The 25,069-nt window shown below is 49.7% G+C and overlaps 6 protein-coding genes across 6 annotated transcripts; 5 read left to right on the top strand and 1 right to left on the bottom strand.

Annotated features, from left to right (window-relative positions):
- Positions 1-922: 922 nt before the first annotated feature.
- Positions 923-1,933, bottom strand: C7974DRAFT_418420 (uncharacterized protein; the record flags this gene model as incomplete). The annotated part of the gene is made up of 3 exons (XM_046144156.1): positions 923-1,606; positions 1,654-1,818; positions 1,865-1,933. 3 exons carry the CDS (start codon positions 1,931-1,933, stop codon positions 923-925), a joined length of 918 nt encoding a protein of 305 aa, XP_045991339.1.
- A 3,930-nt stretch (positions 1,934-5,863) lies between these two features.
- Positions 5,864-8,260, top strand: C7974DRAFT_445148 (MFS transporter-like protein). The gene is made up of 4 exons (XM_046145539.1): positions 5,864-6,135; positions 6,195-6,642; positions 6,696-7,045; positions 7,094-8,260. The coding sequence occupies exons 1-4, from the start codon at positions 5,950-5,952 to the stop codon at positions 7,832-7,834; spliced, it is 1,725 nt and encodes a 574-aa protein (XP_045991338.1). The 5' UTR covers positions 5,864-5,949; the 3' UTR covers positions 7,835-8,260.
- A 3,599-nt stretch (positions 8,261-11,859) lies between these two features.
- C7974DRAFT_405621 (uncharacterized protein) lies at positions 11,860-14,254 on the top strand. The gene is made up of 8 exons (XM_046143064.1): positions 11,860-12,412; positions 12,459-12,502; positions 12,556-12,688; positions 12,737-13,240; positions 13,290-13,568; positions 13,618-13,818; positions 13,868-14,098; positions 14,156-14,254. Exons 1-7 carry the CDS (start codon positions 12,056-12,058, stop codon positions 14,096-14,098), a joined length of 1,749 nt encoding a protein of 582 aa, XP_045991337.1. The 5' UTR covers positions 11,860-12,055; the 3' UTR covers positions 14,156-14,254.
- A 3,156-nt stretch (positions 14,255-17,410) lies between these two features.
- On the top strand, positions 17,411-19,734 carry C7974DRAFT_78256 (uncharacterized protein). Its single transcript, XM_046147274.1, has 2 exons — positions 17,411-17,887; positions 17,940-19,734. Exons 1-2 carry the CDS (start codon positions 17,603-17,605, stop codon positions 19,569-19,571), a joined length of 1,917 nt encoding a protein of 638 aa, XP_045991336.1. The 5' UTR covers positions 17,411-17,602; the 3' UTR covers positions 19,572-19,734.
- An 810-nt stretch (positions 19,735-20,544) lies between these two features.
- On the top strand, positions 20,545-22,136 carry C7974DRAFT_437789 (ornithine aminotransferase-like protein; the record flags this gene model as incomplete). Its single annotated transcript, XM_046145214.1, has 4 exons — positions 20,545-20,731; positions 20,779-21,140; positions 21,192-21,893; positions 21,948-22,136. 4 exons carry the CDS (start codon positions 20,545-20,547, stop codon positions 22,134-22,136), a joined length of 1,440 nt encoding a protein of 479 aa, XP_045991335.1.
- Positions 22,137-22,524: 388 nt separating this feature from the next.
- On the top strand, positions 22,525-23,834 carry C7974DRAFT_405613 (thioredoxin-like protein). Its single transcript, XM_046143063.1, has 4 exons — positions 22,525-22,699; positions 22,812-22,911; positions 23,003-23,374; positions 23,427-23,834. Exons 1-4 carry the CDS (start codon positions 22,625-22,627, stop codon positions 23,540-23,542), a joined length of 663 nt encoding a protein of 220 aa, XP_045991334.1. The 5' UTR covers positions 22,525-22,624; the 3' UTR covers positions 23,543-23,834.
- The last annotated feature ends 1,235 nt before the right edge of the window (positions 23,835-25,069 follow it).

Raw genomic sequence — 25,069 nt, 5'->3', positions numbered from 1 at the left:
TTGAGCGCATGCAGATGATGGTAGAGTTGGTGGTTGGGGAGGCACGTAAGTGTGGTCGATGACGAACGGGTGGTTGGCAAGAACTTGTGATGAAAGCAAACGCTTCGTACTTGCTAAGGAGTAGAAAGGTATATGTAACAGTCTTTGAAAGTTTGAAATTAGCCATCATGTTATCAAAAATAAAACTCTAATACTACATAAAACATACAATACGACGTAGCCTGATTGATCGGCACGGACCGATTGGCTGTAGAGCTAAATCTCCAACCCCATACAGGCTAGCGAGAGGATTTGCTTTTTTCGGAGGATAGCGCTATGCTAGGCTTGATTAGGTACATAGGTAGGACAGTGAACACAAGGTTGCAGAACGAACCTCAACAACCAAGGTTCCGCATACATCTGCAGGAGTATTCTATACACTCAATTCAGTGATACCTATGTATGCTGGGGGATGTCGTTTTTGGCTGCAATAAATCTGGGAAGCCCTCTGTTGGCTAAATTTTGGCATAGGTAATCAATTCGGCCTTATTGTCGCCCTCTAGAGAAGTTTAGCATAGGTACTCGATCAGGGACGCGTCACGACCGGCTTGGCTCACACTAGAGACCATGCTTGCGGTCACTCTGTTCCCGCATTTCTCTCATGTGCACGCGGATTGTTTGCATCGACAGACACGTGGATGTGTTTACGCTCATTGACGATAACGTGCTGCGTTCAAAACTAGACTCACTCGAACAGACACCAACTATATCTCAAGTTTGTATCATTGTGTGATTGTTTTCAATATATCCCGTCGGGAGCAATGCCGAGCCCAGTAAGATAACGAGCGTGATCAGTCTGTACTCAAAAGGCAACATGAACACAAAAGCTATTCATACTAGTGTCATCTAAACAGTCGTCAGAAGACTACAGGACTACGGTCGGTCATATATGGTAGTTTACTAGTCCCTCTTCCAGAGTCACCGCTTTCTGCTGCTTTCCAGCAAGTTTATCGGTAAGGAACTTCCTAACCTGGTCCACAGCGTGAAGAATGTATGTCAAGAGAAGAAGACTTGGAACTAACACGCAGATGCTGACCCAAAACATACGTGGACTTCTCTCGAACTTGAAAAGTGCGCGTTCAGAGCAGAAGTACTGCAGGGCAATAACAACGGCAGTGGTGACCATGAGAAGTTGAACGTTGAGACGAGTGAAACGACTCATCTCTTCAGCGAACTTCTCGCTCTTTGCAGCACTTTCAGCAACGTACGTCGTCGCATCGGTCTTTACGCGGCTCATGCTATGCTTCAATTGACGATCAAAGCCCTCGGCCGACTCTGTGCAGATCTTGAGCATATCGTCCAATGCCGCTACAAGCTCAGTCAACATTTCCACGCTTTGTTCAATCCCCAGTAAGGCATAGCGAGCATTGCCGTCCTGAAGATCATCGAAGTATTGAATATCTCCTCTTTGCCCACTGAACCGGTTCCAGACCGCAATAGCCCTTGAAAAGCGCTGGTGGAGTCGGCGAAATAGTTTGGTCATCTCTCCAATGCATCGAAGTGACTGTTCTAACTGGTGGTCATCAACACTTCGACAGCCTGGCCGAAGGTAATCATGTTCTCTCACCTAACAAAGTCAATACCGAAGTTATAAATAATGGTTCGCCTACTTACCCAAATTTCAACGGCCTCTTCCAATTTGCGGACGAGGTACTCGTGGGACTGAACCACGACTCCGAATCGATGCTGTACTGCTCGTAGGAAGTAAAGCCTCGGGTCCATGATTGGACTCACGGCGATGAGGATACTCTGGCAGCCGCAAATGGGATAGCCATAGCCCTGTATGCTTCAGTGGTGATTCTTTTCTACTGCTCAGATTGCTTACTTCTGTAGATGTGACAGTTATCGAGGTTTTGCCTGCTACGTGTCCACGTATGACATTTCTCAAAGACATCGCTTGATCGTAAGATGCACTCGACACTAACGCCGTCATGATATGGGATGTCAAGTTTGGGATGAATCTTTATGGCGTTAGCCAACAGGCGTCAGGCGAAAATCTTTGGAGGCCTATTGTCAACCGAGAGTGTGTTGCTTACGTCAAAGATCTCCGGACATCGGTGTGTATAGACGGTCGAATCCGCTTTGGAGGTCAGCCGAAAAAACACAGCAAACTTTGGAAGAAACTAATTACCGGCGGTGGGATGATGGTGGAGAAGTCACTTGTAGTCAGCCACCTTGACTCGTGCTCGGCACCTTCGCTTGATCCCAAGACTCCAGGACCTTCGATACGACAATCAAGCCAAATGCGGGACTCAACAATAGAACCTGGTTGACTCAGTAATCTTTCCACCTGTTCGACTTCCCATGACGCTCCAGCAGCATCCGTGTTCTGGAGAAGCGCGGTCACAGCATCAATCTCTAGTCGGTTCTCGGTGAGAGTATCGATAAATGGTCTGTCAAAGAATTTGCGCCTCTGGAAGAAGCCCGGGAACCATAATTTGGAGGTTCTCAAGCCGCGCCTTTGCTCAGGTCGTATTAGCACGTGTTTCCTGACTTTTGACGAAGAGGATCGGTAGACAGCAAGCTTCATGATCCTTTGGGTTACAGGGTTCGATTTTGACTTCTTCTGTGGCTAGAGCTGTTCGCGAAATATCTGGCCAGGGAAATGGCTTGACAGTTCATGCTCTCGAGCAGAACGTTTGCGGTATGGACAATGTATGGAAGAGTGAAAGAAAGGAGTGGTGCGAATAGTATGCAGCCCTGTGTTTTGTGCTGTAGCGGTTGCAGTACACAAGTGAAAGAGGCTAAATACATATACATAGAGGGTAAACTTGCTGATCGGTCAGAGATAGCGGTTTCCGCAAAGCCAGATAGAAGATTGTCCTACCATGCGGTGCTCTGTGCAATGCTGTGATTGGTATTAACAATGATCAACCTCCATTAAACCAATGCATGTGGCCTGGTGACCGGTAGCTCTTCAGACCTGTTGTATGACTTCCAACCAGCTTCGCAAAGCATTGCCCAGCGGACACGTTTCATTGTTCGTATCGTTGTAGAAATGGTCACGATGCATGTAAAGCAGTCATGCGAAAGGTGGATTGAGGCTGAGCCTATTTCTCGAAGGGCAACCTACTGAGGCTTTCTAGGGAAGGATACGGCATGACAAACAACATATCTGATTCGCTAAATCTTTACGATATTAACGGTCCATAACAGCTTTCTGGTAGCTTCACTCGAGATTAAACACAAGGCAAATCGTTTGCCTTCCCAACTACCGTTCTTGGGCATCCATGCGTCAAGCTGCATGAAGGACCTACCAACTCACGGCCCAACTTGTAGAAGCTCTCTACGTGTCAATCTGCGAATTGTCCGGGCCATCAAGCTTAGACATGAGATCCTGTGAACGAATCTCTCACTCCTGCAGTCCAACTTCCGATCGCGGTGACTCCGTGAACAGGCACACAAAAGGTAGTTACCTAGGCTATGCTTAGCTACATAAAAGCTCCAGTTTGCGAAATCGATAGAGAAACAATTGGTCTGCCCACTGATCGAGGCTATTTCTTACAGCCGGGCATTGCTATCAAGTTACGTGCACATCAACTATACAGGTAGGACGGGAGTGAAGAGAAGAAGACCAGTCTTACCTGCTTCCGTTGAACTCTCGTCAGTTTCGGTACGGATAATCCCCAGATTCACCCAACGAGCATAGATGCGTCATTTCAAAACGTGGCAATGGATCCGCTTTTACCCGCTTCCTCCACGCCTGTTACCAAAGGGGCGGGTCTACGGGTAGCACGCCCTGCGCTCTGTTGCGATGATCATGTGAACATTACGGTAGGGCCCGAGGCTTCCTAGGAATACGACCGCAGGCTTGCGATGCCAGCAACGTGTGCACAAAAGTTGGCCAATCAACAAACAAGCGTTGGACAGAGCCCCATGCCCATGAACAGAAGAAAATTAACAGCCGGATTCAATTCTAGCGTGGAGAAATGCACGAGGTCAGTCGTATTCCCGCCGATGAAATCTTGCAGATCGAGCATGCAAGGCTTACCCTTGCATGACGTAAGCCTGACCAACTAATCCAGCCTTGTCCGTGGGCCACTAGGTAGGTTCATGACGATATCTTCACATAAAGAACACGCCAGTACGATGCTGGATCAAACCTAACATGACGTAGAATTTTTGTACGCGACCCACAGGATCTACAGGACAGGCCACGGGCAGGCACCTAGCTAAGTAGCGTTCAATGTGTATTGTATGCCATTACAATTGCAGTTATTATAGCGATTATATTTAGATACCTAAGCAATATCTCCACAAGAGCACTAAACTTGTCAGCTAAGACTGATTGGGAACATCTGTTTCGCTTTTATTGGGCTTTACATGCGCGATACTTGGTGATATCGTAATTCGAAGCATCTTCTTCCAAGTCAGCATTGATACTTCCCCTAACTTGGCGCCTTGCTAAGAGTCTTTGCACTGATTGCAGTCTATCTCAGCGAAGACTGTAATCCTCAAACCATTTCAATAAATTTAGCTGCCGCTACTAATTTACTTTGTATGAGCAGATCGTTTGGGTACTTCTATCGATCAAACAGTTCTGGGGTCTCACCGGACAGGTCACTGTGACCGAGAATAATAGTTGATGAATCAAGTGGATATCCTTGAATGGTTCAACGTCAGCAGCCGTGAGTACGAATGGGTTTGAAGAGGGGAATTTGGGTGGATATGATGACCGAAAGATGCCTTCCACAGTGGATCTGTGCTATTTAATCTATAAACACTTCAGAACTTTGTTCAACCTCACATGGTGGCAACTGAGACTATCTACAGCAGATCATTAGGAGGACCGGGGACCCTGACTTGCTCAGCACGACCAGTTTACAGTGTGACAAGGACCAATACGACAGAAACCAGACTCGCCCCAGCAGTTCACAGGCCACACTTACCGTGCCAGCTAAAGCAACCCGGACAAGAAGGTTCAGGGAATCACTGGAGACGGGGAAGCGGAGAAGACCGGCTAGCATGCTGTGTATCAGTGTGTCACACTGGTATTTGAGATTTGAATGCACGCTTTTGGCGAGCACCACAATTAGCAGTAACGATACAGAAATACGCTCAAGTGACTCTTGTCTCAACTGACCTGACAGTACGACAGGAGGTGCGTCATTCAAGAGGCGGAGTATGCGCTGCTGGAGCAATAACAATCCAGTGAGCCTCAGGTTGAAGCAGAAGATGAACAAATGCTTTTATAACACCGGGGCGTGCAGGACTCTGAGGCTATGTAGAGGCTGTGCAAGGCTCTCGTAACTCCGATGTCGGTGAGTGTTTTGGAACTATCGTTTACCTGCAAGATAAACATATGACATGTGTAGCAGGCTTGCCTTGTCGATGTCTATCAGATTTCGGGTCAACGGTACGTTGAGAGGCAGCATCGAGTAGACCCCTTTCGGCATCCTGTGCAGGGTTGTACGAGGCGCTGGATCCTGGTGTAACCATGAAGGGGTCTAAGAGTCGCTTGATCAATGATAGTACCACAACATGTAACCTCTGTTATCTCTTGCGAGACATATTTCTTGTCATTGCGATGTGGTTCCAATATGTGTGAGTTAATCTTGACTGAACCTCGAACTGACCAATTATCTAGGTATCTGTGTGCAATCTTAGTGAATAAGAGGAAATAATCCATCTCACTCCTTTATGTACTTATGCAATTTGACGTACCAGCAATTATGACTCCGGCTTTCCCGCTTTGGAAGGTCGTTGATGTGAAGGGCGCGCACCTTCCCGTTTGCGCAGTAGTTGATGACTCGAGCGAACCCATTGGTCAAGATTGGGCGGCGAAGTTTCGAAAAAGGGCTTCCCCGGATTTATATCTCCATGTCAAAAATTCAACGACAGCTACGTAGAACCAGCCTTTGTACCCAGATCTAGCTTCGAGTTCCTTTGCATTCTTTGCAGATTGTTATCATGGAGCCCGACATTGAGATGGACATCCAGTCCAGGCCCATTTCCCCCACTTTGCCACTACCCGACAACTCCTCGAGCCAAATCCTCCACAAAACATCTTCGAAACAAGATGCAGAAGTACAGGTCGCTAGCAATGTCATACCAAGAAGTAAATTCCGGATGTTCGCCATTCTGACTGCGCTGTTTGTACGTAGATCGCCTTCCATCGCCAATTGCTTCCTTGGGCAGCATGCTGAATGTTCTAGCTTTCCCTTTTTGTCGCTGCTCTGGACGCTACGATAGTTGCTACCGCAGCGCCCACAATGTCTCATGACCTGCACTCAGCAGCAGGCTATACTTGGATTGGAGGCGCTTTCCTCCTCGCCAATGCCGCATCGGGACCTATCTGGGCCAAGTTGTCAGATATTTTCGGCCGCAAACTCGTCATGCTGCTTGCACTAGCTGTGTTCTTCGCTTCATCGGCCGTGTGTGGGAGTGCCGCGACCATGGAGGCGCTCATCATCGGTCGCGCGTTTCAGGGTGCTGCTGGTGGTGGCTTGATTCTGTTGGTGCACGTTTGCATTAGCGACATGTTTAGTTTGAGACAGAGAAGTCTGCTGCTTGGACTGACAGAGGGAATCTGGGCGCTGGCTGGGGGTATCGGACCGATCCTAGGTGGTGTATTTGCAAGTGTGGTAAACTGGAGATGGTGCTGTAAGTCTAAAGCCTGTCCCGTGAGGATCTGGAAACTGTACTGACATTTACAGTCTGGATCAATCTGCCGATTAGCGGACTTGCAGCTATCCTGATCCTGATATTTCTGGATATCAAGCATGAGCACACGTCTTTCATCGAAGGTATGAAGGCGATCGACTGGCTGGGCATGTTTACCTTCCTCGGATGCACCCTCATGGTCCTGCTTGGTCTTGACTTTGGAGGCGTCCTCTTCCCCTGGGATTCGGCAAAAGTCATCGCGTTGCTCGTCGTTGGTGGCTGCATGATCTTCGCTTTCATTTATAGCGAGGCGAAATTCGCCAAGTACCCTTTGATCCCTATGTCTCTGTTCAAGAACAAGACGAATGTGGCTACTTTCTTGGTGGTCTTTTTTCATGGCATTGTAAGTTTCCTCTGTTCAAGCGTTGATTTGTTCTGACTGACTGATTAGGTGTTTATTGCGTCTGAGTACTACATGCCCTTGTTCTTCCAGTCTGTCTTAGGAGCCTCTCCACTTTTCTCTGGTGTGCTCCTACTACCACTCATTCTCACCACAGCTATGATCGGTGTCCTGTGCGGTGTAATCATTCATCGTACTGGACGCTTCCGAGAGATCATGTGGGTCGGCTGCGCCTTCATGTGCTTAGGGACTGGTCTCTTCATTCTATTCGATCCCAAAACAACCACTGCGCAGGCAGTCGGTTTCCAGATTATCGTTGGTCTGGGGCAAGGCATGCTCTTTGAATCACCACTCATCGCGATCCAGAGTCAGGTCAAACAGGCTGACGTAGCGACTGCTACTGCAACGATGGCGTTTGTGCGCAACATCGCCGTCTCAATCTCAGTTATTGTTTGTGGGACAATCTTCCAAAACTCGATGTCGAACAGAAACGGCTACCTACGCGCTGTTGGTCTGCCACAAGATGTGCTGGATCTGCTGGACGGCGAGAACGCGTTAGCAAATGTCATGGTACCAAGTACACTCGAAAATCCAGCGTGGGTGTTTGCCGCGAAACAGGTGTTTGCTTGGGCAACGCGGAATATGTGGATCATGGTGACCGTAATCGGCTTTTTGGCGCTTGTCGCCAGTGCGTTTGTCGATGCCGCACATCTGGATACCGAGCATGAGGAGACCGTGACTGGTCTACGGAAAGAGAAAGGACCATCTACACCAGAGACAGTTTCAACCTGAGCTAGCGACTAGTGATTCACTGGATAGCTCATGGTGACTGATAGATGGAGACGAGCTAGATATACTTGGACAGGATACAGATTCGATGTCGCGGAAACAGGATAAAGGGGTGGGGCTTATTGAAGTGCTATTTGCCAAGATCTTTCTTAAGATCTGGACAGCACAATAGCAGACATTTCTGTTACTCAACGTTACTCCGAGAAGCGATCACAAAGCAAGCTATAATCAACAGCGTGCGACCGGCATTATTATTGGTCCCAGTGGCTTGACTGCAAGGGACAACTCCACCTATAACGCAGCGATTTCCTAAAAGGGATCTTCGTAGACGTGGGGATTGCCCTGAGTCAAGAAAATCTTTGCAGTATTTGTCTAAGCCTTCTTTTGACGGGTCGATAGCTGCGAACAAATCTGGAGAGAAGATTCAACGGATGACATGGTCTTCAAATGACAATTTTATCGTCAAGCAATCTTTCCCTCCACAATGCATATCGTTCTGCATACGCCACAACGCCCTAAGTTCGGATTGAGGGGTACACGTGTGATGCATTGCACGAAAAATATTGTTCTGCGTGTCATTCTGCAAACGCAACAATGACCTGATGCTAGCTCATTGGTGTCCAGCACAAAACCTTGTAAATGAGTCAAAGGCCTTGAGCGTGGATTGAAGGGTACATGTATGATGCATGGCAAGAAAAACACTGCTCTTTTACAGGGGTAGGTGAGAAAGAGAACTGCTTCGACGACCCTTTGTGATCGACGCCAACCCTGTTACTAGCTGGGAATGGTCTTCGACTGCATCCTGTTTTCTTGTACACCTTATCTATGGCGTCTTGATTCAGCCAGCTATAAGTATGGTCTGCCACGCTTCTTCTTGGTGTGCCTTCCAAGGTTTGAGTTTTTCAACGTTTGCGCAGCTCTCATTCGTTAAACCTTTTCTGAAACAAGGATGCGGTGTGGGTACGTGTCAAACAGTACTCTGCATGGCCCCAACTATCTTAGTCTCATACTTGGTTGGCTACCCAGTCACGGCACGGTAATGTAAGGTCAGTCCGAAGCTGCCGAGTAGCTGCATGTGCGCGACTAGAACCCGCACATAAGAGGGGCTAGCATATTGTAAACCAGTAAGATAGCTGGTACTCAGCCTTAGACAAGCCAGTATCTAAACATATTCTAGAGAGCACTGTAGTTACTACTGAAGCTACCGGCTTGATTGTGTACAGTCTTTCTATGCGATGCGTGTAAGGCCTCCTAGTCTTTCAAGAGCGTGTCGGAGCTTTTATCGTAGGACAGTGTCTGCTTAGAAAGTGCTGAAAATATACTAAACTATGAAGTAACACCGCAACGCGATGATCGGTACACATGCCCATTCAACAGAAACCAGCGTTTAATGCTCCGTGTAGAACAGTACCTAGTGGGTGCATACATGTTGATGACAGCGACATCTAGGTAGGTCTTGACGAAAATGAGTGCTACTCTAGCTGCCCAATGCTGCGGGTCGGATTTCGGCGCCAGGAATGTGACGACCATCTATAACTAGCTCTTGATACCCCAGAAAAACCCAGAGCCCAAAGGGCTTGTTGCATGCCAGCGTCATAATTTCACCGCCTCTCTGCTAAGAGACTGCTCCTGACTCAGGTGGCCTTGAGGTATCTAGGTATGGTTCTGGGGTAACAATTGCAGTTATTGAGCTGATCCGCCGACCAGCTCTGCTGGCTGAATTGTTTTTCACTTCGAGGTATGTCATTAGCTGATTGGCTGAGCAGCCGAGAGGTTTAAGATTCTAGGGTACGTACCAGGTATCCATGGACGCGAGCCGACCTGATGCAGAGGGCTTCTTGCATTGTCTTTGCTTCAATACTAACGGATTATCTGGCAGCTACAAACAATCGAGAAACCTTCAGGCAGACTGCGGTATCAGGAACCTGGACATTGACGTTGGACTCTCCCCTCCTTCTTCCCCGCCTTAGGCACATCAAGTCCTCAACAGATCCCGGCTGTTCTGTTAGCCACCCGCAAAGCAACGGATCCAAAAATATACGTCTGCTACAAGCTAGCAAGTATCCGGCTTGCCAAATACTTGAATTGGCCAATTGGTTAGCCTCTCAATCATGAAGCGATGGCGATATAAGGCACGATCGGAGCGCGTAGATTTGCCCAAAGGGGCTACTGCAACAACCGCCACCATTCCTGTCACACCGACTCTTCCAAGGCATGACAATACCGACTCGCCATCACGAACTCATGTGAGTGCGTGAGTAGCAGATTGAAAAGAAGATGAATAGCTTATTCGGAGCCTCTAGGCCGCCAAAAAGAAGTACAGCTACGTGTGGCAATGTGTGGGTGCTGCACTTTGAAGCCTGAGGTATGTCACTCTGACTGATCTCGAAATAGTGCTATTGCGGATATCCGACTATTCCGTATAGGAGCGTCGCATGTCCTTCATGCGGCTGTGGGCGTTGCGGCAACTGTTGCATCTCGAAAGTCCAAGTCAAATAATACGTTCGAGGATTGGCGGTGGAAGCCGGAGAGTAATTTCGCAATCACAACACGCGCCAAACCCTGGAGATCTCGTCAGTTTGGTTTCAAAAAGAAGGACAGGAGCCATCGAAATGCTGCAAGGGCGTTCGAAGGGGAGTGTGCCATATGTTCAAGAGGTGTTGACTACTAGACCATTTTGATTCACTGGCGTTTTCTATGTCGCTATAGCTACAATATTGGGTATCAGTGTGAATTTGAGTCTGCGTGATCGAAATGCGCCGATGACAGTTGACAAGAACAACCACAACACTTACAGCAACGGCAGGCGGGAAGCAGTGGCGCACGCGATTTGTTGACAACATTTTCTGCGATGTCTAGGGAAAATAATGCAAGCATCATTTGCTGACACATCCGTGCGCCAGCTTCGTGGCGCTCACACCTACCCGGTACCCGTTCCTCCCGACGACATCATTGTCCCTGTCGTTTGCTTCGGCGCGATCCGGACCCACCTGCTCTTCACAGAATAGTGTTTAGATTGCTGTGCTATATTCAGATCACATACAGAGGCTGGCGTATCTCGTGATGTTAGCAAGCACAAGCTTTGCGTGTCGAATGCATCTGGTCCCGGGATCAGCCTTTGGGTTACCTACATCGCAACGTGTCTCCACAGCCGTTATACCCCGCAAGTTTTGGCCCTATGGCCACCATTTTGGTGACTCAAGCATGACAGCAGTCTCGTGAGACAATAGGCAGCTCGTTTGCAATACATTACATCTTCACACACCCAGCTTATATCATACACTCAGCCTTATCATGAGTCCAAACTAGCAAATGCCATTACCTTCTCTTCCCTTCGACACCTCCAATATCCACTGGCAATCGAACTCTACTCTGCACTGGTCTGTAGACTTGGACTTCATGCTGATCTATATTTTGTCACCTAAGATTCATTACCTAGGTAGACAGGGATAGTTGCACTAGCGCGAAACGAGAGTCCTCCATGCAAGGCGGCCCAGTCCAAAGTTGCGACCTCGGTACCCGAAGCAGGTGAGCGATTTGCCTTACAAGCCCTCCTTTGGTTTGTGACCGTGGTACTAGTGGTAGGCTCTCCGTCGCCACCTACAACCACGAATGATAGCTCGTCACACATTGCACTGCCCGTTTGTTATTGCTCAGATAAAGGACCACACTTTGAACATTCAGCCCACGTCTTTGCCGTGTGGACGATGCCTTATGCGGCATGACCTTCTGCAGGTCGATACATGATGTGCCATGTGTTCGGACTGCAATGAGAGGTCCAGGTATTTGGGTTGGCACAACCGCCTCCGCATGACTATTGGTCACCAAGTCGTCGGTACTGGCTTGTACGAGCTAGTTCAAGAAGGCAAAGACGCTAGAAAGTCGCTTAGATCCGATATCTACGGAATAACAAGGCTTTCGAGGGTCTTGTTCGCTCGGATACGCTGGAATCGGAGGCGAGAGCTACAGGTATCATTTCTAGCATATATTGTGGTCATGTCTTACTCCTGGGGAGTGTTCCTGGTAGCACACATCAATACATCCACCTCCATCAACTAAATCAGTCTGGTGACCACAGGACGATAGCATGAACGTTTCTTTATTCTCACGGCAAACCGTAATTGGATCAAAGTTGGCCCACATACCTAATATTCAGGCTCGAGAGATCTGCCCAGATCACAGGCTGATAACCTACGATCATCCGGATTCCGATCTTCCTGTACTATGGGCGAACAGAAGGCTGGATCCGCCTTGTTACCTGGTTTGGACCAACCTGGGAAACGATGGCATCCGGATTTTTCTATGAACCGCCGTAGAGACCGGCAAGTTGGCGATCGACTCTTCAAGGAAGCATTAGAGAAGATTGAAATGGAACGTGGTCTTTTGGAAGCTTTCCTTAGGGATGTAGAGACTTCTGGGCCCGCGTTCAAGGCAATTCAAGTTCGGAAATTCTTCCGTAATTCAGACCGGGGCCTTGATGCCAAGATTTGGATGGACTTTCGTGTTGAAAGCAATCAGGATCAATATACGCATCCAAACTGGCTCACCTCAAATGATATGGCAAGAATACTCGAAAAGCTGGTGAGTGCTTTCACGGGCATTGTTAGGACCAAATTAACTATTCAAGCGCTCCCATTCCGCATCCTCCTTGAATACCATTCGGCAATTGACGTGAGTTCCTCATATCTATGCTTCCTAATTGTTTTGTGCTCAATTGTGCCTAGATTTGTTCCTATCCTTACTCCGAAGGCGATTGAGGACCTCGTTATCACTGCGACAAGGAACGAGATCGACGCATTGAGACCAGCGGTATGTCAACACATTGCTGGCGAAACTCTCATTCGTGTTGAAATACCTGTTCGTACCATCCAAGCTGTCAAGTAGTCAACCACTCATGAGAAATAGGCTGAAGGCTTTTCGACCTTCAAACTGATACTGAATCTGCCTTATCTGGTACTGGAGGAGACCGAACAAGATCCTGCTGACCCTAAGCTGCTACCCAACGGCCAGATTCGAAAGCAGTGGGCGGATCTGTCGGATCTACCTCTTGAGTCCGATAACGGTGAGATATCGAACCGGTTTGCTATATACAAGTCCCAGATCACTGTCGTTATATCAGGGTACGATGATTCAAAGTGGTTCGGATACGCATTTGGCAGCGTTGGACCAGATGATCCTACTCCAGACAAAGACGACGGTACCTGCGCTGACCAGGAAGAAGAAGACTTTGTCCCGGAGCCAGTGGAGGACCTCTTTGCTACTGGTGGTTCAGATACCTTCTTCGGCCTAGAGAATCCGATTTGGGACCCTAGGGTTTACTTTCTCAAGGTAGTCCGTATCAGGTTGGATATCGCCGTACAGGCGTATGAGTATCTCGTACGTACAATAGAGGCTGGGGTCAAAGACTGGGTAGGTCGGTATAAGCTTATCCTGATCGCTATGCTGACGCAGTCTGTAGACCCGAGGGGTGAATAACCACGATTCTAACAAGAAAGCTCTGGAAAAGATCATATACCTGACCCTTCTCTTACAGGATTTAAAAGGGCACTTCTCACAGGCCATCTCAGCCTGGGAGAATTTTGATGGTACCGGAGATGCTTTGTACTTTGCAGATCTACGGAGCCATCAAGTCGCATACCAGGCGTTGAGCGGTATTGAGAAAGCGTTCGAGACCATCGTCGACCTCCAACGAACATTGACACAAATGGAAAACAGGTGTCGAGCTTCGACCACTATTGTAGACGCTATTCACTCCATTAGACGATGGATACTGACATGTTTTGCAGCTCCAACTCCGCATGACTGATGAGAACAATCGAATGACCCAAGAGAACAATCGCTTGACCTCCGAGAGCATCGTGCTGATCAGACGAACGACAGGTATTAACCTGATAACAAGCCGTCACAGCGAAGAGGCTGCAGCAAGCGCGGCCGAAAGTTCAAGATCTGCCGAAGAAACAAGTCGTTCGACGCGCATCAATGTTCAGGTAAGACCAGCGTTCGTATCTGGATGTAAATTTGATCTGACATGTCTAGCTCTTCTTGTTTGGAACAGTTTTGATGATTGTTCTCCAGTACTTTTGCTCAGAGCGAGCACTCTTTCCTTTTGAACGAACACAGCGAGCTTTCTGGATCAGTATCGCTGTTCTCATGCCTTCTTTTACGCTCCTCTCCACTATTCTGTACCGCTTCGACCGTCTTAGGGAATCTATCCTCAGTCAACTGATTGGAACAAGGAGGAAAGACGCAACTCTAAAGGTCCCATGAGTATGTTTTACCCTTCAGTGTTCAACATCTGGAAATTTTTGCTGAAATGAAATACAGGTACGGTCGACACAGTGTTGTCAATATATTCGGGGTTGGTCATCAAGCTTCTCAATATACTTAGTTACGTAGCTTAAATGCCAGAATTGCATGCTTTTGTTGTATGATGGTGAAGACTCCTTCTGTCAGCCTTACAAAAATACAGCCTGGTTACCAGAGCCCGCACGCAAGCTCAATGGCACCTAACTGGATTGAACGCGCCTGAATAAGGCCCCCCCCCCTATCCACCTGTCTCCACTTTTCCTTGGCATTTCTGAGAATGAGTTTCGGCCCCACAGGGCCTCACGTTGTCACTGTTTACTCACCTGCTCAGAAATTGTCCCTCTCTCTCTGAAAACAGATGATCTGGCACACAAGACTCATGTACTTTTCTCGACTGGTGGATGATCCTACACTCGACTTGGTTGTTACCAACTGCACCTTGAACAGTGAACTGTGTTAGAGGGACCCAGGGGCTGCAATCCCTGAGTCCCTCTGTTCACACGTCAATCAGTGTCCTATGGGAGGCCGGTTTATTGTAGAATAGCCCCTTTGACGCAAATAATTATCAATCAATCAATCAATCCTCCGCAGCTATCACTACCTCACTGATACCTAGTTAGCATCTAGACTGTACCAAGGTAACAAGTTCAGCACATGTCTTTTTGAAATTGGAGAGCACCACCAAACTGATGGATAGAGCGAAGCGAAATGGGGTGGTGACAAGCCATTACCTATGAACTTCCTTCAACAAAATAGCGAGAGAACATGCTTGCCTCATACCTAATCCTTGGTAGAAAGTGAGCATTTGTCATCCACATGGTAACCACGTCGACACAGGCTCGTACTTGGGTAGTGATGATGTGCTTGTGTAACATGCAGGCGGATGCGGGGTAACATACGTACTGTCCAGGACCTATACGAATCATACCTAGCCCCCCATCACTCGCCCTTCACGTCCATGACGTCATTTAGCATGATCAATTCGTTCACATGCACGCTAACTTCCGAGGTCAAGAACAACTTCGCCAGATTCCATAATAGCTTTTGCTGACTCTGCCCTGATTTAGATTTGCTCTTCTTCTCGCGAACGTCTCTGAGATTCGATTTGCCGTCTCTATGCCTGCTTCTGCTTTCCGGTAGGATTAGCAGAGCAACCGAAGGAGCCAGACGGTCCCATCTCTCCACGCAGGTTCATCTAACTTGCAATTTTGTAATACAGCAGTTTCCGCAACGCCTATGGTCACAACCTGGGCATACAACACTCCGATAAGGTATACGAGCATATCCACAACAGCACTGCTTCAAGTATCAGTCCAGCGTACGCTCGCGTGCGGGTAGGTTGCAACTTGCGCATTGCCACACGTAAGTATGCTTCTTCTTCAATGCCTGACATAAATATTTCAGCTACAGGTACTGAGTTGCCGTTATACCTGTGAACTTACACGTGTCCTCCTGGGTGGATCGTGGTAGGTATCTCTGCTTGGGAGAGCCGGTCGGTTCGGTGGGCTCGCATCTCCACCTGTAGCTGCGCTCGACGGATCGACGCCTTCAGCACGTGCCTCGTATCTCCAGCGCTTCATGTCCGACTGTTACTTGTCTAACCGAAACCAGATATGGATACTGAGATCTCAAATTTTCTGGTGCCGCTATCGTGTCTGCTTCAGGATGTCTTTGTACAAATCTTCTTGGAAGTGTGATCGGACTAGCTGCAGGATCGTGACGGAGAAAAATCGGGGGTCTGCTCAGCGGGGTTCAGTTGGCAAGGACAGTGTGATGATTGCCGTGGTCTCTTGAAATGGTTTGAGAATGTAGATCGCGTTCCTGATAACAAGGAGTGGCCTTCGGTGTACAGGCCGCAAACTTTTTGGTGCTAGGTTAGTATGGCGATGCTAATGTCTAATCACATGTAGGAGCCGGAGTAGATTAAGGCCTGTTCTCTCGGTGAGAGTTGCTACCACATTATATGCGCCTCGGAGAGCCTCTGGCGTGACTAGCTCAGCTGTACAGGGTCACCGCGTCAAGGTCTCGAATACAGGCCAGAAAACGTTCCATTACTAGGTACGCGGCACCGTCGCAGAAACCCTTGCGCTATTAGAAAGAGCACTGTAACGCTGGCTGGCTGAGGTTGCATAGGCACTGCATCGACATATTCAATAAGCAACGCCTTTCTCGCCAGGTTGTTTCTATCTAGGGGAGGAAACCCTTTGAGTCCGCGCCTTGTACGTGTCTCCAACCGAGAATAGTTGAAGTTACTTTAGATCGTTTATCGATGATGAACCGGGACAAAGCGCCGAGACTGTCTCTACAATCAACTCTTTGAACAATTCATGAGGCTCTTATATTTTTGAGGTTGGAAAGAACGGGTCAATTGCATTGAATCTTGATTGCGACGTGTAGATGGAGGCAGCCCTGCAAAGTCAAGCATCCGGTAGCGAGCATGCCGTGTAACAGATCGACGCCGTATTGAGTAAACGTTACAGAGCCGCAGTCTAGACGCTTAATTTCACAAAGGCGCCTCCCGGTGCGAAGCCCGGTTCATGATCCGAAACACCGCTGGACATACAGGAGGGTCACACGTCGGGCTGATACAGTGTGCCGGCGCGGCATGCATCTAGCAAGTCAAAAGCTCTAGGAGAGTATTGCAGCTGTTGTGGATTGGCCAAACTTTCGATGGTTACCCGTGAGCTATCAACCGGAGGAATAACCCCCCTGTACACAACCGAACGCGGCGCAGGTTATTTAGCTCCATGGGCGCATGTACACCGAAGAACGGCGGCTAGTAACGGGTTACAAGCAGTGACCACCTGGCTAGAGAGTAGAGAGGATGTGATGGGAGAAAAAGGAATATCATGACAAGGGGTGACATACAGCAGCCAAAGCTGGCTCAAAAACACCTGAAGGCACACACGCATTTGGTACACCCCGAGCTTAGAGATAGAGATAGCGTGACATGAATCTCATCCAGATTGGTGGTATGGTCATTACAAAATCATTGTCGTAGTCAGACATGTTGATTGTGCAACCTCAAGAGATAGACACTCTCACTGGCTGAGTTATCCTCCAATCATAATTAAGAATTAGCAAAGCATCCTGGCTACTGCTCGCGTCAAATGTGGCGCAAGGTACCTACAAAGGACTCAAGGCCGGCTTTCAGTAACGTCCAATGATCAATCAGACATGGATGGTGATCAATCGGCACCACCAATCCTATTCAACCACGATTCTATGCACCTGCCTTACAGCGTGGCAGTCATCTTCCCACAAGGCTGAACCTCCAACAATTTACAGTGATGCATCATATGAACTGGCTCATGAATGCATTAAGTATCGAGGCGTTGCCCTTGCACCCTCCACATTTCCACACGACTAACGCCCACTATTGTCGCGCATCTCCGTTCAGATCGGGCTGATCTCTAAGCCTCTTTTTGCCTTGTTGCCTAAGGCTGAATCCTCTTGGCCGCCACGATGTCGACGCTCAATCAGGCTGGGCTGACGCAACTACTCGAAAATCTGTCGATTACTGCCCCAACCTCGGACATCACCGGGGCAACTGTGTTGAACAATCCGCTCGACTTGTGTCGCACGACACTCGCTGAATTGCTCTCTGGTCTCATTAATTGTGATGTGCAGACTGCGTACAAGTCTATCCAATGGCCTAATAATATCTTCAACGGTGACCTCTCGGTGACCGTGCCAAAGCTGTGTCCCGGTCGCAAGCCTGCTGAGTTGTCATCGCAGCTGGTCGACAAGGTGCGATCCAAACTAGAGTGAAGACATGCGCTTGGCTGACCTTTGACAACAGTTCCCCATAGATCACACACTCTTTGACCCGCCGTTTCTCGACGGCGTGCATCTCCGCGTATTCCTGAAGCTTGAGGTGGTGGCACACCTGCTGCTACCATACATCCTCGATCGTGGGTCAGAGTATGGCTCGCGAACATCCAAAGAAGCGCCCACGAAGGTGGTTGTTGAGTTCTCATCGCCAAATATCTCTAGCGAGCTTCAAGGGAAGCATTTGCGCAGCACCATTATCGGAGCCTTTATCGGTCGACTCTATGAGTCCCTTGGCTGGGATGTGACGCGTATCAATTACCTCGGTGACTGGGGCAAGCCCATCGCACTTCTCAAAGTCGGCTGGGACAAGTTTGGTTCTGAAGAGGCCTTTGCGGAAGATCCGGTGGGCCACTTGCTGGAAGTTTACCATCAAATCGAAGGTCTCTTCCAGCCCGAGCAAGTAGCAAGTAAGAAGGCTCGCGATGATGCTGCGAAAGAAGGTAAAGACGAAGGCGAAGCTCAAGTTGCGATTGAAAGCCAGGGTATCTTCGCTGATCGCAACGAGGCGTTCAAGAAGCTTGAAGCAGGAGATGAAGAGATTGTCGCCTTCTGGGAGCGTGTCCGTAAAGCTAACGTTGACAACTACATCGACTTCTACGAGAGACTGGGCATCCAGTTCGACGAATACTCCGGCGAGTCCAAGGTTTCTCAGGAAGTCATGGCTGAGGTCGAACAATTACTCAAGGAAAAGAACATCTCCGAGGAGAGCGGAGGTGCCTGGATCGTACACATGCAGAAAATTGGCGCCAAAGCTGGGACTGGTATCATTCGAGATCGGTCGGGTAGCAGCACCTACCTCCTGCGGGACCTCGCTGCAGTGTTGGAGCGCTCAAGGAAGTATGCGTTTGACAAGATGGTCTATGTCGTTGCGAGCGACAACAGTGTCCATTTCACGCAACTCTTCAAAATCTTAGAGGCTTTGGACATGAAAGACCTTACTAGCAAGCTCCAACATGTCCGCTTCAGCGAGGCGTCGAAGATGGGAGCTGCACTTGGAAAGGGTTACAAGCCTCAGGCTATCCTCAACGTCTGCGAAGCATCGATCAAAACACTACCGGATGTGGATGCAGACAAGGCCGCACCACTTGTCAGCTCCGAACAAGCCATCAAGGCTCTGGCAACCTCTTCACTCCTAATGCAAGAGTTGTCAACTCGAGCAACCAGTGCTCACGCCTTCGATACAGATGGACTTGCATCTTTCAAGCCAGGAACTGGACCAAGTCTGCAGTCCTGCTACAGCCGGGTCTGCGCTCTTTTGAATGGACAGACTGCGTCGTCACAACTGGCTGATGACCAGTTCGAGTCGCTCGCAGATGAGGACCAGGCCAATCTTCTGCGCGTACTTGCTCAGTACCCCGAAGTCGTAAATGCGACGTTCCAGTCTCTTGAGCCGGCTGGGATCGTCACTTACCTGACAGCCATCGCTGAACAGCTTTCTGATTGTCTTGCGGATGAAGAGGATAAAATTGACATCTCCCCGGGTTTTGTTGCATTGCTTGAGGCCACCAGGATCGTGTTGCAGAATGGTATGAAGCTGCTCGGGGTTGTACCTATCCCAGACCTGCCTCAGGAGCGAGCAGATACGCCTGTCGCGGGCTGATTGGGCTTGGTCCTGTGGGCGTCTTTTGGCGTTTGCCGTTTTGATTCATGAAGAGACGAAACTGCTTTGTCCACGTCGACATTCCCGAACTGTAAAGCGGTCTTTATTGAAATTTATCCCGCCAAACTGTAGCAGATAGCGGACTCGTTGATATCGCCAGGTGTTTTCGTGTCGAGTGCCCTGACTTTGTATGTTCTCGATATGACCAAACCCACTGAAACGTATGAGACGGCAAGCCAACATGTCCTTCGAACGAGAAATGCACATCGATCGTGCGGTGCCAAGGGATGCGCAGCGTGCCTTCCGCTGCTGCTGAGGTTTTGGCCTAGTTTGATCGGACCGGCTTTTTGCCAACGCGATTGCTGTCTCTGGCGCTCTTACGCCGCGGCAAGTGACGGAGCCAGCGATCAGAACGCGCGACACGTGGAGTAACGATGAAGATCTTGGGAGTTTGAAGTTGTAAGGTTATTCTTGCACTTTGTGGGCGATAAAAATGGCGCAAGCGCGTTGTTATTGGCAGAGATGCAGCCGCGACAGTTTGCGCAACCACCTTCCTCACAACTTTTGCCGGGCAACGCGAACCAAACGAATCTCCATCATAATTGCACGATGCTCTCGACATCGAACACTCTTACGTTTGGACCGCTCTTCGCGTTTGAACCCTCGCTCCCACACACCACGAGACCACGCTCACGAGCCAATCATGATTGCGCTAATGGAGACCGCCGCTCACAACCGAGGGCTTGCCGTTCGCTCGTACCCTATGCGCATGTGTACGCGAAAGTTGACAAAGATATGATCGTTAAGTGATAACATAGGCGTCTGTCGGCACCAAACTCAACAATCAGTCGAAATAAAGCCCCTGACTTCTCCCAAATCCTCTTCTCACTTCTTCACCACCAATTTCCACCGACTGTGAAGTTCCCCCACCATTTCTACCCCACGTTCATCCTCCGATAACGCAGACAACACCATGGCACCTGGCGCAATTCAAACTGAGGCTGCGCCTGCGGGCAATGCCACTTCCTTGAAGCCCACTGCACGCTCGTTCCACCCTACAGGCACTCCTGATCCCTCCAAATACCACGCCTCCTCATCCTCTGAGGCCACAACAGCAGAGGCCAAGTACGCCGCTCACAACTACCACCCCCTTCCAATCGGTACGTCCGCACTTCTATTCGACATGCCGAGTATTAACAGTGTCTAGTCTTCTCTCGCGCAAGTGGGTGCAGCGTCTGGGACCCTGAGGAGAACCACTACCTGGACTTTCTCTCGGCTTACAGCGCCGTCAACCAGGGCCACTGCCACCCAGAGCTTGTCAAGGCGTTGACCGAGCAGGCTTCGCGATTGACACTCAGCAGCCGTGCGTTCTACAACGATGTGTTCCCACGCTTCGCCGAGTATGCCACAAAGCTGTTCGGGTTCGACATGATCCTGCCCATGAACACGGGCGCCGAGGCTGTCGAGACCGCCGTGAAGATTGCGCGCAAATGGGGATACAAGGTCAAGGGCATCCCTCAAAACGAGGCTTTGATCTTTTCTGTTGAGGAGAACTTCCACGGACGAACAGTAAGCATGTGCGTTCAATGGCATTGCGAGCCACACTGACGTCTGGTCCAGTTTGCTGCCATCACCATGTCTACCGATCCCGAGTCGCGCGAGAACTACGGCCCCTACCTACCAAACATTGGGAGTGTCAACCCCACATCAGGCAAGGGCATCCGCTACAACAACGTAGATGATGTTCGCGAAGTACTCGAGGAGCATGGCAAGAACACTGCTGCATTCCTCGTTGAGCCCATTCAGGGTGAGGCGGGCATCGTCGTGCCGGACGATAGCTACCTGAAGGAGGTTCGCGCTCTCTGCGACAAGCACAACGTACTCCTCATCTGCGACGAGATCCAGACTGGTATTGCGAGGACTGGTAAGATGCTCTGCCACGAGTGGAGTGGCATCAAGCCAGATCTCGTCCTGCTAGGCAAGGCCATCTCTGGCGGCATGTATCCTGTATCGGCAGTACTAGGATCAAGGGAGGTCATGCTCACGATTGAGCCTGGTACACACGGCTCAACCTACGGAGGTAACCCTCTGGGTTCAGCTGTTGCTATTCGTGCTCTGGAGCTCATCCAGGAGGAAAACATGGTTGAGCGCGCAGAGACAATGGGCCAGAAGTTCCGTCAAGGCCTGAAGGACATCAACAGCCCTATGATCACTACTATTCGCGGCAAGGGTCTCCTCAACGCCATTGTTATCGATGAGAGCAAGACAAACGGCCACAGCGCGTGGGACTTGTGCATGCTGTTCAAGTCGAAGGGTCTTCTGGTACGTTGCTCACGAGGTGCTCTACTCTGAACACCAACAACTGACATTCTACAGGCAAAACCCACTCACCAGAACATCATCAGGTTGGCACCACCTCTTGTCATCACTGACGAACAGGTTGAGAGCGCTCTGAAGATTATCAAGGAGGCTATTGAGGAACTGCCAAGCCTCCAGGGCGAGAAGGAGGAGCAAGTCATCCCTGATCCTAGCGAGAAGAACGTTCACATTGGAGTGGACAACTGAACGAGTGGGCACTTGGCCTCTTGATTCCATGATACCCTACGAAATTTGACGGCGGCTTTGGCCCGCTTTGGCGTTGTTCGGCGTGGCTGCACATTGCGCACTACAATCTCAGATCTCTAGAGGTGGGTTTGCATACTAGGACGGCGCTGCGCGTAAAATCTGGATCAGATCAAGTCAGTGTACCACAAAATTGCATATAGTTTTGTCAGATCTTCATGTGTCGATCCTTGTTGTCATCTTGTGACTTGTTAATCCGGCTTGAAATGAGGCTCTCTACGCTTCCTGCTGTGTTCGAGCTAGCGCTTTCCCCAGTTCTCCGCAACGTGATGGGCCTCGGCTGTCGGATGAGGTCACTGGCACGCATCATCACCTGCGTGCTCTCCAGCGGCTGTGCAGTATTGTAGGAAACCAATTCCTACGGCTTTGTTCTGCTACCTCTCTAACATCTCTTCGGGTAATCTGATTAGTGATCGTTCCAATCACATACGATGGCTCAATCGAAGATCACGCTGTATGTCGACATCGTGTCGCCGTTCGCGTACATCGCTTTCTACGTTCTCAAGGTGTGTTCGAATCCCTGTCCAAGCACACATGACTCGTCGGCCAAATTGTTTTATAGACGCAACATTTAGCACGGCGCATGAACAACAAGCCCCATACTGACGACATGCGTAGAACTCCCCAGCATTTAAGCAATGCGACATCAAATACGTACCCATCCTTCTGGGTGGCTTGATGAACACCTGTGGAAACACGCCTCCCATTGCCATAAAGAGTGAGTCTGATATTTCTATGAGTTCGTCAAAGTGGTCGGGCCGTACAAGCAGTTTGCACATGCATGGAAACTCCGATCTAACTTTAGCCAGACAAGGACAAATGGATCAATACCGAGCGCGTACGATGGGCAAAGTACTTCAACATCCCCATCTCCGCGAACGCACCCCCAGGTTTTCCAGTCAATACTCTACCCATCCAACGCGCTCTGGCTTCGCTGTCCATCTCGCACCCCCAGTCTGTTGAAAGTGCCATCTCCTTGTTCTACGAGAACACATGGGTCCAGTGGGGCGAGCCCACCAAGCCAGAGAACATCCTCGCCATCCTGCGGACGGTTGTGGGAAGCGATGAGGAAGCGAGGAAGGTGCTCGAACGTACGAAGACGGATGAAGTGAAGAAGGTGCTTACACAGAACACGGAGAAGGCGTTCAAGGACGGAGCGTTTGGACTGCCCTACTTTGTTGGTAGGTGCCTATGGAAAAAACGTGCATTATACCTTGTACTGACTGCTAGTAGCTACGAATTCGAAGGGCGAGATGGAGGGCTTTTGGGGCGTCGATCATCTTGGACAACTCACTGATTTCCTCGGGCTTGACAGACCAAGTGGGAGGGGCTGGAAGGCACTACTTTGAACGACAGTGCTTGGACAATGCGATTGTTTACCATACTAACGTCCCTTCTCCACCCCACTTGAGGTGATACGAAGGGTCTGGTGACTTGTGACTGCTGTACTTGAGACTCTTCGTTAGCACTAAGAAAAGACACGCATGCATCGGTTTGACACTATGTATGTACATCTGGCCACGCGAGCTACAAGTCTCAAACTACTATAGCGTACAAGGGTGTTTGGACCTATGGATACATGGACAGATCCACAAGGTAACCGACAACAGAGACCAGACAGACGGGACAAATCGGTAGCCAGACGAGTTTGCCATACCCACTGCGTCCTTTACACTTGATCTCCAGTACAACGCACACTCCTCACCGACTCAAACAAACAGTTCTCAGACTCAGTATGCATGCAAGAGGCACAGCATCGACATGTACGTGACAGTGCATTCCGATCGCAAACCGCCGCACCCGCCCTCTGATTGGCCAACCGCTGCACCGCGATCCTGCATGCACCAACCCTCTAAGCCTAGCTCCCGACGAGCAAGCAGCGCGTACATTTAATTTGTATCTGCTTCCCCACTCCACCCGCTGCGCGTTGTGCGCGTACGTCTCGCCTTCTCCGTGCCTCCACTTGCAGCTTGATTGCAGCAGCAGTCTCACGGTAAATCCAGACAGGTGGGCGCTGTCAACCACGCCCCACGCGGTTCGCTCCCGTCTACATGGCCTGTCTAAGCGCCGTGCTGGCCCCCACCCTTGCCGCACCCCGGCATGGCCGTGTGATAGGTCGTGCCCGCAGCGGGAAGATTCCACCGGCTCGTTACCCATGCGCTCCTCACCGGTGCAGCGAGTCATGGTCGCGAGACGGTGTTGAGGGGGAGGGAACAAGGTGTCGGGACAGCGGGAGGGCTGGGGCGTGGAAGGCGCTTTGAGGTGGTGATTGGGGCGCGGTGGAAGTGGAGAGCAGGGTTGGGTTTTGGCTGGAGTTGTCTTGTGAGATGGAGAAGCTGCGTGTGTGTCACATGTATGCTCGAGGCGCTGCCATGGAGGTGCATGTTTTTGGTTGTGGACGGCGATCTGAATCTGTGCATGGGCTAGGCTAGAACAAGTCACACAGCAAGAGGGTCGAGTTAATATCGAACAATTGGATTGAATATGTTGATTGGTTATGCTTCTGAGTGGGATAAGGACGCCATTCAGTTGGTGGCTCTCTTGCCGCCAGCCACGCCCACTTATCTCACTCATCCTCTCACAAGAGATGAGCCGCTTTTCGCTTGTTAACAAAAGATTCGGGGTGCAATATGATCCCAAATTTGCGCCATAGAACAACATAAGCGCCAGTGCACCATGAGGTATCCGCGATAAAAAATGTCCACAACACCGATAGTTTACCGCGCCGTGAACTTCGGCTGGTATTCGAACTGCATGGGTCGTGAGAGAACAACAGAAGCATGAGTGGTTCCTCTAACAGTAGATAAGACAAAAGAAATGTGCATGTGGGGGCACCAGCTCCGAGAATCGAACGTCGAAGGTAGTCGAAAGGAATG

The sequence above is a fragment of the Boeremia exigua genome, assembly GCF_020726555.1.
Source record: "Boeremia exigua strain MPI-SDFR-AT-0100 chromosome Unknown C7974scaffold_15, whole genome shotgun sequence".
In the NCBI taxonomy this organism is placed as follows: Eukaryota; Fungi; Ascomycota; class Dothideomycetes; order Pleosporales; family Didymellaceae; genus Boeremia; species Boeremia exigua.
This window is presented reverse-complemented; position numbering and strand designations above follow the sequence as displayed.